Source organism: Rhinopithecus bieti, unplaced genomic scaffold (genome assembly GCF_001698545.2).
Source record: "Rhinopithecus bieti isolate Rb0 unplaced genomic scaffold, ASM169854v2 scaffold_26977, whole genome shotgun sequence".
NCBI lineage: Eukaryota > Metazoa > Chordata > Mammalia > Primates > Cercopithecidae > Rhinopithecus > Rhinopithecus bieti.
Window position 1 is genome coordinate 728352 of NW_016812360.1, and position 19321 is coordinate 747672.

General features: G+C 38.3%; 1 protein-coding gene and 1 long non-coding RNA gene across 3 annotated transcripts in view; one reads left to right on the top strand and one right to left on the bottom strand.

Annotated features, from left to right (window-relative positions):
- The window catches only part of MROH2B (maestro heat like repeat family member 2B), a 69777-nt gene extending 56578 nt beyond the window's left edge, over nt 1-13199 (bottom strand). Inside the window, 6 exon segments of the mRNA XM_017896009.1 lie at nt 2821-2975; nt 6363-6461; nt 7223-7382; nt 8982-9092; nt 11553-11614; nt 12683-13199. Coding sequence (XP_017751498.1) covers nt 2821-2975; nt 6363-6461; nt 7223-7382; nt 8982-9092; nt 11553-11614; nt 12683-12710 — 615 coding nt within the window. The 5' untranslated portion in view covers nt 12711-13199.
- A 55-nt stretch (nt 13200-13254) lies between these two features.
- Nucleotides 13255-19321, top strand: part of LOC108544747 (uncharacterized) — a 64958-nt gene continuing 58891 nt past the window's right edge. For both annotated transcript variants that reach the window (XR_001889946.1, XR_001889947.1), the window contains exons 1-2: nt 13255-13536; nt 13918-14073. This is a non-coding gene — a long non-coding RNA (uncharacterized LOC108544747). The remainder of the gene's footprint in view (nt 13537-13917; nt 14074-19321) is intronic.

The window sequence follows — 19321 nt, forward strand, 5'->3', positions numbered from 1 at the left end:
TACCTCATCTTAAAGAATCTTCAAGCTGTTGTGGTGGCTCACGCCTGTAATCTCAGCACTTTGGGAGGCTGAGGCAGGCAGATTGCCTGAGGTCAGGAAATCGAGACCAGCCTGACCAACATGGTGAAACCCCCATCTCTACTAAAAATACAAAAAGTAGCTGGGCGTGGTGGTGGGTACCTGTAATCCCAGCTACTTGGGAGGCTGAGGCAGAAGAATTACTTGAACCTGGGAGGTGGAGCTTGCAGTGAGTGGAGGTGGAGCCGCTGTACTCCAGCCTGGTTGACAGAGTGAGACTCCATCTCAAAAAAAAAAAAAGAATCTTCATTGATTCTACCTCACTTTGACCCCAACTGTTACCCCCACCTGACTCTGTTTCTCTTTCCTGCCCTTGGAGCAAAGCGTTTCCAAGGTATGGTCTTTATTTGCTATTTCTACTTCTCAGCTCCCATTCACCTCCCAATCCACTAGAATCTTGCTGCCATTCAGTGTAGAAAATCAACAACTTCCAGATTATGAAATATAAATGTGATAAATTCTGCTTATAAAAATGTAGAAATCACAAATGTTATGATGAAGAAAACGTAATACACAGAGTACCCATGGATAAACACTGGTATATTTTAGTATATTTTTTATTTATTTGACTTATACTTTCCTATGTTTTCTGTGAATTTTAATTTATTAAAGATGACATTATTCTTATAGAGTTCTATATTCTGCCTTTTCTATCTAATGTTTGACAGTTTTTTTGTATCAGCTACATTTTACAACAAATCATCTCAAAACTTAATGGCTAATGGCAACTATAATTTATTTCATTAAAGACTATGCATTAGCTGGGGGGTTCTTTCACCATACATTTCCAAGCAATGGATACTTGTCAAGATTTTTCCTGAGTGTTGTAACACTCAGGACTAGATCTTTGCTTCTTGAAAACTTCTCCTTTCTAAGCTTCTAAGACCTCATTCTACTTCACTTTCCTACACTCTTAGCACATTCCCTATTCTCTATCATGAGTTCTTCTCCCTTGCTTTCCCCTTAATACTGATGCCCTCCAGAACTGTATTTTTGCCACTTTCCCACTCTATATACTCGCTTTAAACAACTCCATCTAAATCCACTTATTTGGTTGTTACTTATGCAATGATGATACTCAAATCTATATGTCCAGTTTTTGCTTTTCCTTTTAAACTCCAAATGTGAATATCCTCAAACCTACTAATATCTCCACTTGACAGTACCATAGGTGTTCAAATCAAAATGTCTACATCAAACCCATTTTGTACTGTTCCATATTTGTAATTCCTCCTCGTTTAAATTGATGATCCCAAGATCGCCTGAGTCAGAAACGTAGGAAACCATCCCAGGTGTTTCCATTGTAATAAGCTTCCAAATGATGCCAAGTCCTGGTCATTCTATTCTTCAGCATCTGACTACTCTGATCAGTTCCAGGAACACTATGTTAATTGATCTCTTTACCATTTATGAGCTGGAATATTTCTATAGCCTCCTAGCCAATAGTCTTATTTTAGTCCACCCCATACCACTCTATTTTTAATGTTGATATTAGAATGATTTTTCTACTACAGTACTCAAATCCTTGCTTAAAACCTTTCAAGCGTTTCTTGTTTATTAAAAAAGGTCCAAATTTGTATGTAGCAGCTAAGGCTCTTCATTATATGACTAAGATCATCTTTTTGGTTTCATTTCTTTCTGCCTTATGTCTTTTTTTCTCTCTTTTCTTCCCTGTCTCCCATCACACTAACTCAGGTATGCACGCTACCCCATTTTCAACCTCTGCCTCAGTAAGTTTTAGTCCTTCTGTAGGGAATGCATCTTCTTTGTGGTGAGCAGCTTCATGGGCTGCAAGGATCAATTCCAATGCTGCAGCTCACCAGGGCAGTTAAGTGCTTCCCTCTCTGTGCACCCTTCTCACTTTGTGTACCTTCTGTGCACTTGCCTGGCTCTTCCTGTGGGGAGCAAGAAGAGTAGTCGTTAAACAGATGTATTGAATTTGTTTTCCAGGTGCCTTGAAGAAAACACTTCCCTACAGAATATTTTTAAAGTTCCATGTTGCTAATGATTTAACTACCTCAGGATGTTAAAAAAATAAATGCTTTAATAGTTTAAATGTTGAAAAGAAACTAGAGAAAGTTGCTAAGTGTTAAACTTTTTATAATAAAGCAATGAAGAGACCTAAATAGGATATCATTTAGCCTTCTTAAAAAAGCTATAGCAGTTAAGCAAGATAAAGGGAAGACACTTTTAAAACAAGATATGTGTGAATGTACTTTGTAATCTATTCTTTACAAGGACAAGGCACTGCAGTATTTTGAAGCAGCCAAGTATATTCTTTAGATGTTATTTTATTTAATCATGATATTCTTAGACACAAGAAGCATCTGTGAACTGCTATTTTTCCTAATTAGTGACTCAGCTCAAATATGAGTTTTAATATATAAAATGTGAAATATCTAACTTTTTGGGTTTACTTTACTCATTTTATCTTATTGATTGTTCTTTCCACATACTGAAATGTCAGTTTCATGAGTGTGAGATTTTGGTTTATTTAATTCCTGCTATAACCTCAGCATCTGGAACAGTATCTGGCATGTCATGGGGATTCAATAAACATTAACTGAAAGAATAAATAGTGATTTGAAATAGGTGGAAAAAAAAGAAAAAATTGATAAATCTCATAAAATACAACCAACGGCTTCCAAAAATACTGACTCTAATTATCATGTTACAAACAGAAGAGAAATTTCAACCAGCATGTAGGGACATCCAGCTTGAGGCATCCTGAGGCCCACTCACCTGCATGGGTGAAGCCAAGGGAGCCCACTTCTCCATTATATACCGGAACATCATTAAGATCTTGTCAGACAGTCGGTTGGCATCCAGTCTCGGGTAGGGAAAATCTCTCCAGTGGTTGACATATTTGTAAATGGCTTTGCTGAATTTCTCAAGGGCTGCATTTAAAACACACAACCACAGACTGAGAAAAATATAAAGATGGGACAGACGATAAAATAATTTGAGAAGAGAGTGCTGATGATTAGTAAATATGTAAAGGTCTTACGACTGCATCAAATATACCTATAGAAAGTACTCAGCCACAATAGTGAAATGCAAATTAAAAGCATACTAAGACACTACTATCCAGAATGTCTACAATTTAAGACTGTCAATGCCAAGTGTAGACTAAGGTGCAGTTGCTATTCTCACATACTGCTGTGGTTCAAGCATTTGGCAGGACTCTTTGGCACTATCTAACAAAGTTGAATATGCATTCTATTTGACCCAACTATTCCAGTCTTGTGTATATAGCCATTAGATATGTGCAGATACGAGCACTAAAAGGTTTGTATAAGAATCTGTTCATATTAGCTTTTTGTTTTGGTAATAGCCCCAAACAGAATATAGTATAAATATCTGCTAGTAGGTAGAATTCTATTACATTCTATAGACATGTAAGAGAATACAGAAATAAAAATGGGCAATAGCTCCACAGAACAGCATGGATGAATCTTACAAACAGGCAAAGCTAATGGTGTTTGAAGTTAGGACTGTGGTTACCTTTTGAAGGTAACATGAGGGGGCTTCTGGGCTCTGACAATCTCCCACTTCTTGACCTAAGTGGTGGCCACATGGGCAACTTCACTTTGAAATAACTCATCAACATGTACACTTCTGATTTGCGTGCTCTTCTGTGTCTATCTTTTACTTCAATAAAATTAAAAAGAAATCTAAGCCTGCCAAAATACCATTTGGGCAACGAATCCACATATATTTGCATGAAATGCATAAAATAATAATATTATTTTCTTCAGCCCTTGTGTGCCACTTATTTTGCTAGATGTTAAAGAAAATTAATTAGTCCATTCTTCAGGGACTCCTCACATTCACAAAATACCCTGGAAAAGACCCTGAGCATGTTATAGCTGTAGAGCTGGCCATTTATTGGCTCATTCATGGTCTCTCCAAACTCCCTATAATTTCTTTGAGAATCTCCTGCTATACTTTCTAATAATTTATTTCTTGGTGTATGTGTGTATGTGTGTGTGCGTTTCTAACTGACTTGTAAGCAACCTGAAGTAAGGGATGATGTCTTGCTGGTTCATGGTATGTGAAGCAGCCAGCACAATGTCTGCTAATTTGCTGATTGATCAAATGACTAGGTATGAATGAATGGATGGACGGCTGAATGGTTGGCTGGATGGATAATTATTTTTTATACCTTTTCTTTAGTTGCAGTCAGGCAAAAAGTTGCTTTAAGACCAAAGGGCGCTTAGATAATTTTATAACACAGAGAATTCCCTTAGTAATGTTCATGAGGATTTCCAGTTTTATTTAATTTTACATTCTTGGTTGTTAATATTAAATGTAGAAGTGCTGTTACAGGCTCCAAAGTTTTTTTTTTTTTTTTTCTTTTTTGCAGGAACACAGTGTTAGCTATGATAATAAGTAGGAATAGTAAAAAGTATTGAAAGTAGGTTAGTCTAGTATAGTTGCACAGGTCCTTGAGTCAGACTGTCATAGTTGACAGTCTTAGCTCTGCCATGGCTGTGTGACCTGAGGCAAGCTGTTTGAAACTTTCTAAGTCCAATGTTCTCACTTGTAAAATGGTGAAAAACATGCTACCCATCTAATGTGGTTGCTGTGAGAGTTAAATGAAATAGTAATCTTTTCTTTTATTTTTTCTTTTATTTTTTTTTTTGAGACAGTCTCGCTCTGTCGCCCAGGCTGGAGTGCAGTGGCGCAATCAAGGCTCACTGCAAGCTCCACTTCCCGGGTTTACGCTATTCTCCTGCCTCAGCCTCCCGAGTAGCTGGGACTACAGGCGCCCGCCACCATGCCTGACTAATTTTTTGTATTTTTAGTAGAGATGGGGTTTCGCCATGTTAGCCAGGATGGTCTCATCTCCCGACCTTGTGATCCGCCCACCTCGGCCTCCCAAAGTGCTGGGATTACGGACGTGAGCCACCGTGCTCTGCATGAAATAGTAATCTTTTTTTTTTTTTTTTTTTTTTTTTTTTTTTTTTTTTTTTTTTTTGAAGACGGAGTCTCGCTCTGTCTCCCAGGCTGGAGTGCCGCCTGGGCCGGATCTTCAGGCTCACTGCAAGCTCCACCTCCCGGAGTTTACGCATTCTCCCTGCCTCGCACTCCGGAGTAGCGGACTACAGGCGCCCGCCACCTCGCCTGATTAGTTTTTTTTTTTTTTTTTTGTATTTTTTTTTTAGTAGAGACGGGGTTTTCACTTGGTTAGCCAGGATGGTCTCGATGTCTTGACCTCTGTGATCCCGCCGTCTCGGCCTCCCAAAGTGCTGGGATTACAGGCTTGAGCCACCGCGCCCGGCCAGAAATAGTAATCTTAAAATACCCAGGGCAGTGCCCAGGCACACAGCAAGTTCTCAATATATATGAGATAAAAATATTACTTTGATGACAGAACAAGAAGAAATGGGAAAGATGGAATAGAAGAGCCTTTGTTAATAGGTAAAGAAGACATTCCTGACAGCGTGAGCTTTTAAATTACAAAATAGCAGTGTTACGGTATGTTGGAAGTGGAAGGGAACGTAGCAATCACTTATTCTGATGTTTTTAGAGTTGAAACTGGGACCGAGAGAAGGGCAGGGTCACTTGGTGGCTCAGTGGCTGAGCAGAGTCAAGGACTAGGTCTCCAGTCTCATCCAAGAAACCTCCCTGTACACTGTAAACACTACTTCCTAGGAATTCCAAGGCACGTTTTTCTCTGTAGGCTCTTGATTTCTGTGACGTATTTCAGTTTTGGATAGAGGAGTTTGTGACCATAGTTTGCTTGCCTGTTTTTCTTGATTTTATGATTGCTTGTAGTTTGGTTACTTTGTTTAGTTATCATTATTACAATATTGCATTATAATCAGATGTCAAAATTTAACCTATGCTAAGAACTGTTAAGTGCTGATAATCATTGCCAAGAAAGTGTCCTCCAATTAGAAAGGGAGGTCAGTTGAAATGGAAGTTGTACAGGGCAGTGAAGAGTGTAGACTGGGTGGTCCCATAGACCTGGGTTTGAATGCCTCCTCTGTATCTCATTGACTGTGTCATCATTTTGGGAAAATTCCTTACTTTCCTTGAACCTCAGTGTCTCCTCCATACAATGAGAAAATAGTACTTATCTTGCAGAATTGCTGTGATGATTGAATGAGATAACTCCCCTGCTGAGGACTTTCCATGTGGTAGGCACTCAGAAAGTGGTAGCTATTATTATTCAAAAGGACAAGATTGGAATTAAAGGGAAAACAAGACTTTTGCTTAATTTGTAAGACAGTTCATAGTCTGGTTTCAAGCAAAAGGGAAATCATCGGGATACCCACCAATACAGAAAGTCCCCTTCATCCTTTCATCCTCGGCCAGCCTGAGCATGGTTTGCATGGTGAGCAGGGTCATCATCATGAAGGGAATACTCTGGGACACTGCAGTGAGGGGCAGAAAGGAGAGAGGTGTTATTTGTCTTCTCAGATTTGGGGTTCTATGACTCCAAATCAACAAGAAGCATTTCAGGGCTGCATGGAGGAGGCAGATGAGGTGTAGTAGAAAGATGTTTTTATAATTCCCCTATCTCTGCCCCACCTTAATACCAGGCTATAGTTAGATAATCAAGGAGGGGCTGGTTGAAAATAAGGTTCTAGCTACACAGCCATTTGTACCTGTTGTTAAGTGGCAGTTGCTTATTTGGAAGGCAGCTATTCTCACCACTATACCATCAATGCTGCCAGCAATTGCTTAGTTGGATAATTAATTTATTAATGTCAATCTCTCCCACCAGATCTTCCCTGTATCCCCCAAGTATATGTAAACATATATAACAGACGATTCCTAAATATCTGTTAAATACAGTAGTGTAGAAATAAATGATAGCGATCCCTATTTCACATAAGTGTTCAGTGGTTAGTAGAATATACCTTACAGAAAATGTGCTTCTGCAAATGCAAAGCTGGATGAAGGGGAAGGTGAGGATGGGAGAGTGGCCAAATTCAGAGCAGTCTAGACTAGTGGCTGGGCAGCAGAATCATCCAAGCTCATTTTAAACAGCTGCCCATATCCCTCTATCAATATTTCTTGGTACAGAAGAAGGTAGAGATGCTATCTTTTCTACCATTTGCTCCCATTTAGCTTTTAGACAATTAGCAGTTGTCATTTCCCAGGGAAAACATGGAGAATATTCCCACTGTACCATATCTGGTTGCCAATTCAGCCAGGGCAAGCACAACGAATTCATTTGGTAGCTCTAAGATCCTGAAGTTACTTTGTACTTCATACATAACAGAGTTGAAATCATGTGCAGCAAGAGACACCAAAACCTCACCAGCTAGCATTCTGATTTCTCTGAGCATCTGAAGAGGAAAAGAAAAGTAACAATAACAACTAGAAAAGGGGCAGAGTGAGTCTATGGAGGGGAACTAGTCAGCATAATATTTATGTATGTATTTATTTATTTTTAAAATTATAGATTCACGGGGTACATGTGCCGGTTGGCCACATGGTTCAACTGTGTAATGGTGAGATTTGGGCTTCTAGTGAACCCTCACCATTCCTCCCACCTTCCCTTCTTTTGGAGTCTGCGAAAACATCTACTGACCCCCAAATCTGCAAGAACACTATTAAAACCAGTTTTTTAAAGTGCAATCAAGTTACCTCTGCTTTCCAAGCAACTGACACCTATCAAGAATCTTTCACCATGGTTTTCTAGCAGCCCGTTCTCTACTATCCAGCCATACTATTTATAAGCTACTCTAGCGTTGGGACGAAGGGAGAACAGGCTGTTACAAAACCATAGTGAGAAACGCTTGGTAGGTGTCAGTAGCTGGAAAAGCAGAGGTAATTTGAATGCATTGAAAATGCTGGTTTTAACAGAGTTCTAGTAAACTTGGAGGTCAGTAGCTGTTTTCTTGCTGATTGACCTGGTACCATGAACACAGGACTTATATTTTATGTTTAAGTGATGCAAATTACTGTGGTTGAAAGACTGAAAGGAAAAGTGAAAGAAAATGAGCTAGGAATTGAGAGCTTTGGTTTCAGTGTTAATCTGGCCTAATTATCTCCAATATTGTTGGTACTGGGAAAGACTTCCGATTTTGGTGATGGTGAGCTAGGTAAATTTGGTCAACCCCTCCTCCTGAGGAAAATAAAAAAGACCCAGATAAGGTATTAAAAATATATACTCATAAAGCCATCAGCAAACTCACAATATAGGTTGGAACGAATTACTGAGTTGAGGCCTGGAAATGATTATTGATCTAGAGAGGTAAGTCCTGCATTTGAGACTGTTTTGTTGCATTTTGAAGCAATAGTCAGAGTTCAGGGCCAACCAGTGGTGACTCTGCTCATCCCACCTCTTGTCTTTTGGGCTAAGACACCAAAGGGCTGTGCTCAGATGAAAGGTTAAATTGGTATTCTCATGAATAACAATCCAATTTTGAGTGATAGAAGTGACCCAGAAATCTCAAGCCCTGAAAGCAATCATAAATTGTTTGTGCCATTGGCGGGAACAAGTAATTCTTTCTGGAAGAGATAACATCATCCTAGGATTCAAATTATTTCTACAAATTATTATTTTTTGCTATGTTGTCTATCAGACAATCTAAGATAAGTAGGTACATAAAAAATAAGTCATAAAGAAGCCAAGAAAATTGGTTTCTAGTTCTGTCAATAGACAGCTATGTTCCTTCGAAAAAAATATATCTCTAATTGTGAACTTCCTCTTCTAAAAGGAGATTGGATAATATCACCTCTAAAATAATTCTTATCTTTGCCTCAGTTTCCTCATCTGTGAAGGGGTAAATATCAGGCATTATAAGGATATCCAAGTTACCGCAAAGAACAAATACAAGTGATTTGTGGTCCTGGCAACAGTGTAGAACAACTTATTGATGTCCACATGGGTGCAGTTGGATCACTTAAAGACCCTTTTCACCATCATGAACCAAACTTACATTGCTGTCTCTCATGTCCTTAGAAGCATAATAAATCAACTGTTGGACAATTGCATCATCCAAGATGTCAGTATTCTGAATAACAGAAGTGAGATGACTGTAAATGTCTTCCTGTGAACATACAAAGGCATACACAGAAATTTGGATTGCAAAAATAAAGAATCAAATGAAGTCCTAATGAATAACACCATTAAAGTAAGCAATTTATCTTTACTACACAATGGATTTCATATTATATGCCTTAATTGAGACTTTCTTTTTTTTTTTTTTTTAAAGGTGGAGTTTCACTCATTTTGGCCAGGCCGGAGTGCAATGGCATGTTCTCAGCTCACTGTAACCTCTGCCTTCTGGGTTCAAGTGATTCTCCTGCCTCAGCCTCCCGAGTAGCCAGGATTACAGGTGTGTGCCACTATGCCCGGCTAATTTTCGTATTTTTAGTAGAGACGGGGTTTTGCCATGTTGGCTAGGCTGGTCTCGAACTCCTGACCTCAGGTGATCCACTTGCCTCGGCCTCCCAAAGTGCTGGGCTTACAGGCATGAGCCACCATGCCTGCCCTTAATTGAGGCTTTCTGAACATAACGTGCATCTTTAGGAGTCAAAGGCTACAGAGCAAAGTTAATTCTAGAAACTATTTTAACTTGGCTACATTTCTATGGCAAGATCTAATTGAAGACCAGGATAGGCTACCTGCCATTCCATGTCTTTTGAAAATCACTGTTGTGGGTCACTCAGGGGAATGGAAATGCCTGTCAGCCTAATTGCTGCCCTTACTACCAGGGAGTGATATGGTACTAGGGAACACACTGTAACTCCCCAAGAGGCTGCTAAACTATGAAACTGGATCCTAAGGGACATTTACAGGCCCTTGTTTCATTCATGCCTCTGCAGACAGAAAGTTGTGGACAACCTTTTAGACAGGGCCTCCGGTTGTGTGGCTTGACTCGATGCCCTGTGTGAGGGCTCTTGTAAATCTTTTAGGTGGCTATGTGTCCTCTGGAAGACGAGAGACTGGCGTTCTGAAATCTCCAACAGCTTCAATATGTACCTCCAGCCACTGCACCCATGCTTAAGTTGTTAAATAGCATCCTTTGCATTACTCCTCAGGGCTGGTCCTTGGGAAGTTTGAGAATAATGCGTAAGTTTTCTTTGCTTTCTTCCTTGTATTTTCTGGGCCTGCCTTACTATCTCTGTGAGTCTTTTTCTTGCTCCATGTGCTTACTCTTCTGTCTGCAGGCCTTGTTCTTTGGCAAGGCTAACATTTATGGAGCTCTCACCACATTCCTGGAACTGTGCCAGACTCATTATCTGGAGCATTTTATTAATACTCACAAGTCCCTGTGTTAGGTACCACAAATACATTCATTTTATCGGTGAGGAAATTGAGTTCCAGGGAGCTTAATGTAGTTAGTATTATGTACCGATGCTACAATTTGAAACCAACAGACTGAATTTTAGCTGTCATCTTAACCTCTTGGTTATGCTGGCTATTATTATTCTTTAACTAGACTCACCATAAAATAACTAGGAAGTGCTTCTTAAAAACATATATTTTGTGATCCCTTTACTGGAAATTCTCCTTCAGTGCTTCTGGGATCCGGAGGTTATTCTCCAAGTGATTCCCAATGTTTGAGAAAGAGTGCTCTTTGGGAAAGGTGACTTCTACTGAGAGATTAATGTAATGGTTTTCAACCATACCTAAATGTTTGAATCACCTCCAGGAGCTTTAAATGCTCAAGATTTTCACAGACTGATCCAATAAGAATCCCTGGTGGTAGGGCATGGGTGTTGATATTTTCCCAAAACTCTCTAAAGGATTCTAGTACGTGGTCAGGGTTGAGAACCACTGAATTAAGAGACAAAGGTATAGGCATTGCCCTTCACAAGGAGACAACACTGAATAATGATTAGGAACATTTTTTTGGAGTCAGATGGACTTGCTTTTGGATATAGTCCTCTGTTCTTAGTTGAGCAAGTCGTGTAACTTCTCTGTGCCTAATTTTTTCTCAGTTATCAAATGGAAATAGCAATACCTACCTGATAAAATTGTTCTGGGGAGTGAATATTATACAATACACTGTTGTTTGGAAAATATCTAGCATTTTCCTTCCCAGATAAGTGTTCGATGAAGGGCAGTTATTTCTTTTATTTTATAGAAGGTTGTTGAAATGTGAAAAGTCTTCAGTTCTTAGGTAAACTTCTAGCTGTGAAATAGCATTATAGATGAGCAGGGAAGAGCTTTAGGGATTTTTGTAACAACCCTCAAATTATAAAGGAAACAGTCTCATCCACATGTTTGTAAGTCTGACATACACCTTTCAACATCTGCCTATATAAAGTTATAAAAAGGAACTTTTTTTTTGCTGTTTTCTAGACATAGATGCTGTGATTCTTGAAATGCTAAATATCATTGCTTAAACATTACAATGACTTTCATTACAACAGCATTTACTGAAAAATTGAATGCCATGTAACATGCCAGAGAAAATGAGAAAGTTGAGGCAAAGAAAATATATACAAAATGTTGCAACAACAAGACTGAAAAGGGAAAAGATTTTCTCTACTTTCCCTACCTTGTTAACAATATCTTCCTTGTTCAGCATGCCAAGAGTGAGGTTAATATCCCCAAACATCTCTAAAATGTACAGAAAAATACGAATTAAAATATGTGCTGAAATGTCCTCCTGTTAATTATTTTGTAATCAACACAGAAAGTTCATTCATTCATTTATCCTCTCTCTGTCTCTCTCCCTTGACTGCTAGCTCTTTGACGGCAGGAACTGTCTTATTCATATCCATGACATAATTGAAACTAGCAGATGCTCAATTATTATTATTATTTTTTAAACCTAAATCAAATGTGAAAGGGAAGGTAAAAGATGCTGGATTCCTATTTATCCCTCCAGGCAAGTGGGCATTGCCTTGTAAATTCTTTCTTGCAGGGTTTAGCTCTAAGTGTCAATGAGGTGAATTTCTCACTCCTGACTTGAGCATTAGAAGGCAGGGGTGCAACATAGCTGTTTATTTTTCACTCGTCCTCCCCTCAATACCTCTCCCATCTTCTTTTTCCATGCCCTCTTCAACTCCATCTATTCTCCTGTGCCTGCTGACTCCCTCTTTTGGTCCCTTCCCCATGTCCTGTTTTCTGACAATGACCTAAATGTGTTTGACTTGCATTTTCTATGAATATATGTTTTGGAATAAAGCACTCTAGAAAACTGGAAAAAAATGGAGTCAAAGGAATTGAGCAATTTCAAGCTACATGGCAAGTTGGTAGGAGAAATGCTTTTGGAGATGAAGATTTCTCATGAATTTCCAAACCAAACAATATACTCATTTAGGGCAATCCTTTTGGCAAAGCAGAAAGGCAGCCATACCTGGAAATTGGGAGAAATACTTCCAAAGGACTCTTCTAGTATTTAAAATTAAATAACAAACTGCCTTTCTTTGATATGTAGCCACTTTCTCCTCAGGTAGACTATAAATTTTAAAGCACAACCATCTCTTAGGCTTCCAGTCTATTATTGATCCTTCACAATCAGCATGACTTTATTCTGTATTTTGCATACCATTTCATAAATCCTTTGAGGTGTACAGACCTCCCACAAAGACGCACCACCCCCAGACCTCATATATGCTTATAATTCCACAGACACAAAACACAGGGAAGAGCCTTGACTTGTCAGGATCTGATGATGCTTACCTATGAATTCCTCTGTATTGGGTGTCATGTCTTGGCTGTTTCAGGGTCTCTAAAAGATAGCACCTAAGTATTCGAAACAGTAAGGCTAGAAAATCAAACAGGCAGATTGACAAGTTTCTCATATAAGGTTCACATAAGCCTCTCTAAATGAAAGTGCCTCCTCCACTTGATTAGCACAATGGTCTGGGAGCTTCCAGCGATGGGCTTGCTGTTGAGGTTGATACTGTATTCTACCACTATGACATTTTCTTGTGTCTGAACTCCTGCTAACCAACAAAATGGCTGCATCTCACCAAATATTTCCCTTTGATGACCAGAGTATTTGGGAAAGAAGTAATTAGAGACTGGGATTCAAACCATTGCTGTAGACCGAAGGTGCTCCTCTCCCTAAACTTGAGTCCATTGATCACAAATTCAGGAATAGTTTTCTGTGATTGCTTTAGTGTCCTGATGTTGGGAAAGGCTTTCTGGTGAACTCGTTGATTGTTATACTTAGTGAAAGTCAGTCATAGGAACTGAGCATGCTCAGTGGGCTGGAATGTACTTCAGGGGCAGTTGGATGGAATGTCCAACTGACAGCAGCAAAGCGAAGCCCTCTCTACCTGCCTCTCCATTAATTCTTCACTGGCGTGTTCAGGATCTTGGCCTCACTCCAGGCTCAGGCTTTTTCTCTGTCTTCATGCTTTCTTTTTGTTTTCAAATTATTTTTTATCTAGACCAATTTTCCATAATGCTTTCAACTTTTCTAGCATGAACTGAAATCTGGTTCCCAACTATAAATCTATGTGATGACAATCTTCGATATACGTCCAGACGCTATGTGAATATGGAGGATGATAGAGAATGGAAAGAGGGTACTGCTAGTCTGTAGGGCTAAATGTAGAAGGGGCTGAGGGGGGGAGCTCATGACAATTTTCATCTGCTACTGCTTTTTTGGCTATCTTACCTTCATCAGCAAAGCTTACTCCAGATTCAAGGGTCAAGTGCTTCCAACTAAACCTTTGAATTCATCATTCTTCTCATAGACATTTTGCACTGTATTAAAGAATTCCTCAACATTTTCCTCTTCCAAAGTCAGCATCACTTTCAGAGTTTTGTCTGCAAGTGACTTATCATGGGATTTACTTGGTATCCTTATTTAAAATGTGAATTCCCAGGCCCCACTTCAGACCCAGTAAATTGGAATGAGGGGGCAGCAATCTATAGTTTTAATGTGCGCCCCTGGTGATTCGTAGGTTCACTAAACTTTGAAAAGCATTGGCCAAGGTCCTTGCCCAAACATTCACTAGTGGATCAGTAAATAGCAGTTAACTGAAGAATGTTTGTTGTGGTTCAACAAGGAGCTCTTCCCCAGCATCATGACTGACTCACTGAAGAACAGGCCAAGATTGGTGAGTCAGGGAAGTACTGGGGTGATTAGAGGCATTCTGAAACTCTTAACATCTTATAGGGAAAAAAGATATTACAAATTATGCGCTCTTAAAGTCTTAAAGAACCATGGACAGCAGAATCGATAATAAGAAAGCTAGCCATTTAGGTAATTGTTACAACCATTTTCTTAACATTTTGTGAATGGTGACAAATGATTTTCCGTATGTCTGTACATAAAGACTTCCTTGATTTCATAGAGATTAGAGAATTTAGGAGATAACTGATTTATATTGGCTTTAATTTATTAATCACTACAATCAAAACACGTTTTGCTAAAATCCTTTCAGACAAAGCAAATTCACTCATTGAAACCAATATTGTAGATAGTTTAAAAATCCCCAAATCCTCAAAACAGCTAATTTGCTGTCATTTCATTTCATTTTCAGTGGCCTGGTTGTTGCATCTTCCCATCATTTCTTCCTCTTCTCATTACACGAGGCTACACAATATGGATTTGATTTCTCTAAGACTCTAGGAGGATTCTAAAGATGAATTCTCAAAGTGAATAGGATGGCATGTGCTATCTATGCCAAATCTAGCCTGCTAAGGAACTACAGTGCCTCACTGGGTATGTGGTAGCCATCCCCTTTCAATGTAACTTATCAAATGAAGCTACCCAATCCCAGGCCTACTATATTCCCATGTGATGTTATCAGACAAGAATATTAATAAAGTAATAAAGGTAAAATATAAAGCTATGGAAGAATAGATACATAGAAATAATACAGAAACATTATAAAAATTGAAATTTTGTGGTTTTATTAGTTTTATTGTAGATGATTTTAATGTAGACTACCATTAATTTAAACTTTGAGATTTCTCCTTTTATTCTTCAAATGAAATGTTAGATTTTTATAAAGTATATTAAAAGTGAAATTAGGCTCTGTTTTGTTTGATTTGTCAGTTTCATGAGATAAGCCTAATCTCTTTTACTCTAAGATATAAAAGGGAAAGAAATATTAGCTGGCAATGTCATGTAGAAGTAATTATGCCTTTTGATGTTAGTAGCCCCAATTTCCCTTCTTTCCTTTTCCTTTCCTCCTCCCTTACTACTTCTTCCCTCTCCTCTTGTCTCTCCTGTCTTCTCTTTTCCTCTTCTTTCCTATTCCCTGGTCTCTCTTTTCTTTTCTGTTATTATTATTTTTTACTCTTTTTCCTTTGCTTTTCTACTTGTAGTAAGTAAAACAACAGAATAACTTGCAGTAAAATTCACATTAGCTGAATTTAGCACATATTTACTGACTACTTAGTAGGCAAGAAGCCCATGATAGGGATTCCTGGACAAATTATAAAAAGAGAACCATGTCCTAACCTCAAGGAACTTGCACTCTAGGGGAGAAGCCAGTCCACTGGTTCAACAAATAGAAAAATGAGCCAGGATAGTGATCGTTGTAATAGAGGGGTAGACAAAGAACATGGAAGAGTTGTGAATTTTGTCTGCAAAGCATAATGGTAGGACTTGAGTTGGTCCTTGAAAGTAGAGATGAATCCTCTTCACAGCATTCAGAGAAACCTGTCTTCTTCTCCAAGTAGAAGATTGCACATCCTCTAATTATTTTTTCTTCTTCAGCATGAGTAGCATGAGTAAATTGTAGCATTTTATTGAGTTTTCTATTTGATTTAGCAAGATTTATTTTTTTTAATTCTAATTTCTAAAATTTCAATAGCTTTTGAAGTATAGTTTTTGGTTACATGGATGAATTGTATAGTGGTGATGTCTGAGATTTTACTGCACCCATCACCTGAGTAGTATACACTGTACCTAGTATATAGTTTTGTATCACTCATCTAACTCCAACCCTCCCCACTTCTGAGTCTCCAATGTCTATTATACCACTCTGTATGTCTTTGCATACTCATAGCTTAGCTCCTATTTATAAGGGAGAGTATATGGCATCTGGTTTTCCATTCCTGAGTTACTTCAGTAATGGCCTCTAGCTCCATCCAAGTTGCTGCAAAAGACATTATTTCATTCTTTTTTTTATGCCTGAGTAGTATTTTGTGGTGTATATATGCCACATTTTCATTATCCACTCATTGGTTAATGGGCACTTAGCTTGCTTCCGTATCTTTGCAACTTTGAATTGTGCTGTGATGAACATCTGTATGCAAGTGTCTTTTTTTGATATAATTACTTCTTTTCCTTTAGGTAGACACCTGTAGTGGGATTGCTGGGTCAAATGGTAGATCTACTTTTAGTTCTTTGAGAAATCTTCATACTATTTTCCCTAGAAGTTGTATTAATTTACATTCCCACCAGAGATGTATTAAGTGTTCTCTTTTGTACCACATCCCCACCAACATCTATTTTGTTTTGGCTTTTTAATAATGGCCATTCTGGCTAGGATAAGGTGGTATTTCAATGTGGTTTTAATTTGCGTTTCCCTGAGGATTAGCGATGTGGAGCATCTTTTTCATGTTTGTTGGCTGTTTGTATCTCTTCTTTTGACAAGTGTCAATTAGTGTAATTTGCCCACTTTTTGATGGAATTATTTTTTTTTTCTTGTTGGTTTGTTTACATTCCTTGTAGATTCTAAATATTAGTCTTTTGTGGATGCATAGTTTGCAAATATTTTATCCCATTCTGGGAGTTGTCTGTTTACTATGATGATTACTTCTTTTGCTATGAAGAAGTTCTTCAGTTTAATTAGGTTCCTTTTATTTATTTTTGTTTTTGTTACATTTTCTTTTGAGGTCTTAGTCATAAATTCTTTGCCTAGGCCAACATGCAGAAGAGTTTTTCCTAGGTTTTCTTCTAGCATTTTTATGGTTTAGGTATTAGATTTAAGTCTTTAATTCATCTTAAGTTCAGTTTTGTGTATGGTGAGAGATGGGGATCCAATTTCATTCTTCCACATGTGGCTAGTCAGTTTTCCCAGCACGGTTTATTAAACAAGATGTCCTTTCCCCAATTTATGTTTTCGTATGCCTGTGGATCAGTTGTCGGTAAGTATTTGGCTTTATTTCTGGGTTTTCTATTCTCTTCCATTAGTCTATGCATCTGCTTTTATACAAGTATCGTGCTGTTTTGATACTATAGCCTTGTAGTATAATTTGAAGTCAGGTAATGTGATGCCTCTAGATTTGTTCTTTTTGGTTAGAATTGCCTTGGCTATTTGGGTTCTTTTTTGGCTCCATATGAATTTTAGGATTTTTTTCCTAATTCTATGGAAAATGATGTTGGTATTTTGATAAGGAATTGCACTGAATCTGTAGATTGCTTTGGGACATATGTACATTTTCATGATACTGATTCTTCTAACCCATGAGTATGGGATGGATTTTTATTTGTTTGTGTCGTCTCTTTCTTTCAGCAGTGTTTTGTAGTTATCCTTGTAGAGATATTTTACCTCCTTGATTAAGTATATTCTAAGGTGATTTTTTCTTTCTTTTTGTTTTGTAAAAGGACCTGAGTTCTTGATTTGATTCTCAACTTGTGATTTACCAAGATTTGGACTGTTATTGTTTTCAATTGCTTTTTATTGGAAATATATAGTGTTCAGCTGTTACTATGATAAAATATATATTCAACATCCTTTTCATGGAGCAGGATTCATATATGAAATAAAAAAGAAGAGGAGAAACAGTATGAGGCTTCTAGCTCAGAAACTTGAATTGCCTTTAGATTCTGCTTCAAACTTGTTTTATTACTGTGGGAAAATCAACCCAGTTGATATGGTTTGGCTGTGGTCCCACTAAAATGTCATTTTAAATTGTAGCTCCCATAATTTCCATATGTTGTGACAGGCACCCAGTGAGAGGTAATTGAATCATGGGGGTGGGTCTTTCCTGTGTTGTTCTCATGATAGTGAATAAGTCTCATGAGATCTGATGGTTTTATAAAGGGAAGTTCCCCTGCACATCCTCTCTTGCTTGCCACCATGTAAGATGTGACTTTGTTCCTCCTTCTCCTTCTGTCATGATTGTCAAGGCCTCCCCAGCCACGTGGAACTGTGAGTCAATCAAACCTCTTTTTTTTTCATAAATTACCCAGTCTCAGGTATGTCTTTATTCACAGTATGAGAACAGACTAACATACCAGTCCCTGGATTGATACATGAAAAAGGAGGAGATAAGGTTAGTTGGCCTAAGGATCATTTCTTCCGCCAAGCAACTTTGTTTTCACTTTCTTTGTACCACTAAAAACATTTGTAATGCTGTTTCTAATTTTAAAGCAGCAAAACTATAAATATAACTTTAAAATATTGGAACCTTGCTATGCATGCTTTGAATACATCTCTCAAAGTTTATGTGTTGGAAATTTAGTCCCCAGTGCAACAGTGTTGTGAGATGGGATCTTTAAGAGGTGATTAGCAGGGTCATCAGGTCTCTGACCTCATGAATGGATTAATGTGGTTACCAAGGGATTGGGTTCCTAAGAAAAGGTTGAGTTTGTTCCCCTTTTCCCAACCTCTCCCATCTTTCTTGGATGTGTGTGTTCTTTTGATCTTTTATTTCCTGCCATGGGATGATACAGCAGGAATGCTCACCAGATTCTGGTATTTTGGTATTAAACTTGATGTCTAGAATAAGAAGAAGTATATATTGTTTATAAATTACCCAGTCTGTGGCATTCTATTAAGCATCACAAAATGGACTAAAACAAATCTTCTGTGAATAAGGAATTTCTTACACCTTTCCCCATACAAACCCAGGATGAAGATTTCCTTTTCCCTTGCAATTGATGTAGGGACAGGAGGTTAGAGAATTTTCTAAGGACTGAATGCACAGCAGCCATTGCTGTGGACAATAAGGTAAGGCAGGATAATACATCTCAAAGCTTAATAGAATGACCAAGCTTCAGTTAATGTTTTTTGATTAAAAATCCCTGAGAAATATAAGCTATAAATTGCTAATATGAAATGTGTAAGCAAAAGCTACTTTTCTGTATGTCATCAAGGTCATGCTTGATGACACTTTAAAATTGTGAGAATGGTTTGAAAAGTATCCCTTTAGGAATTTAGAAAAAGCTTAAGAATATAATCTTGGCCGGGCATGGTGACTCACCCCTGTAATTCGAGCACTTTGGGAAGCCTTGGCAGGAAGATCACTTGAACCCAGGAATTTGAGACCAGCCTGGGTAACATGGTGAAACCTCATCTCGACAAAAAATAATTAAAAAAAAAATAGCCCACCCACTGTGGTGGTGCGTGCCTGTCATCCCACCTACTCAGGAGGTTGAGACCAAGCGCGGGGTGGGGTGGGGGG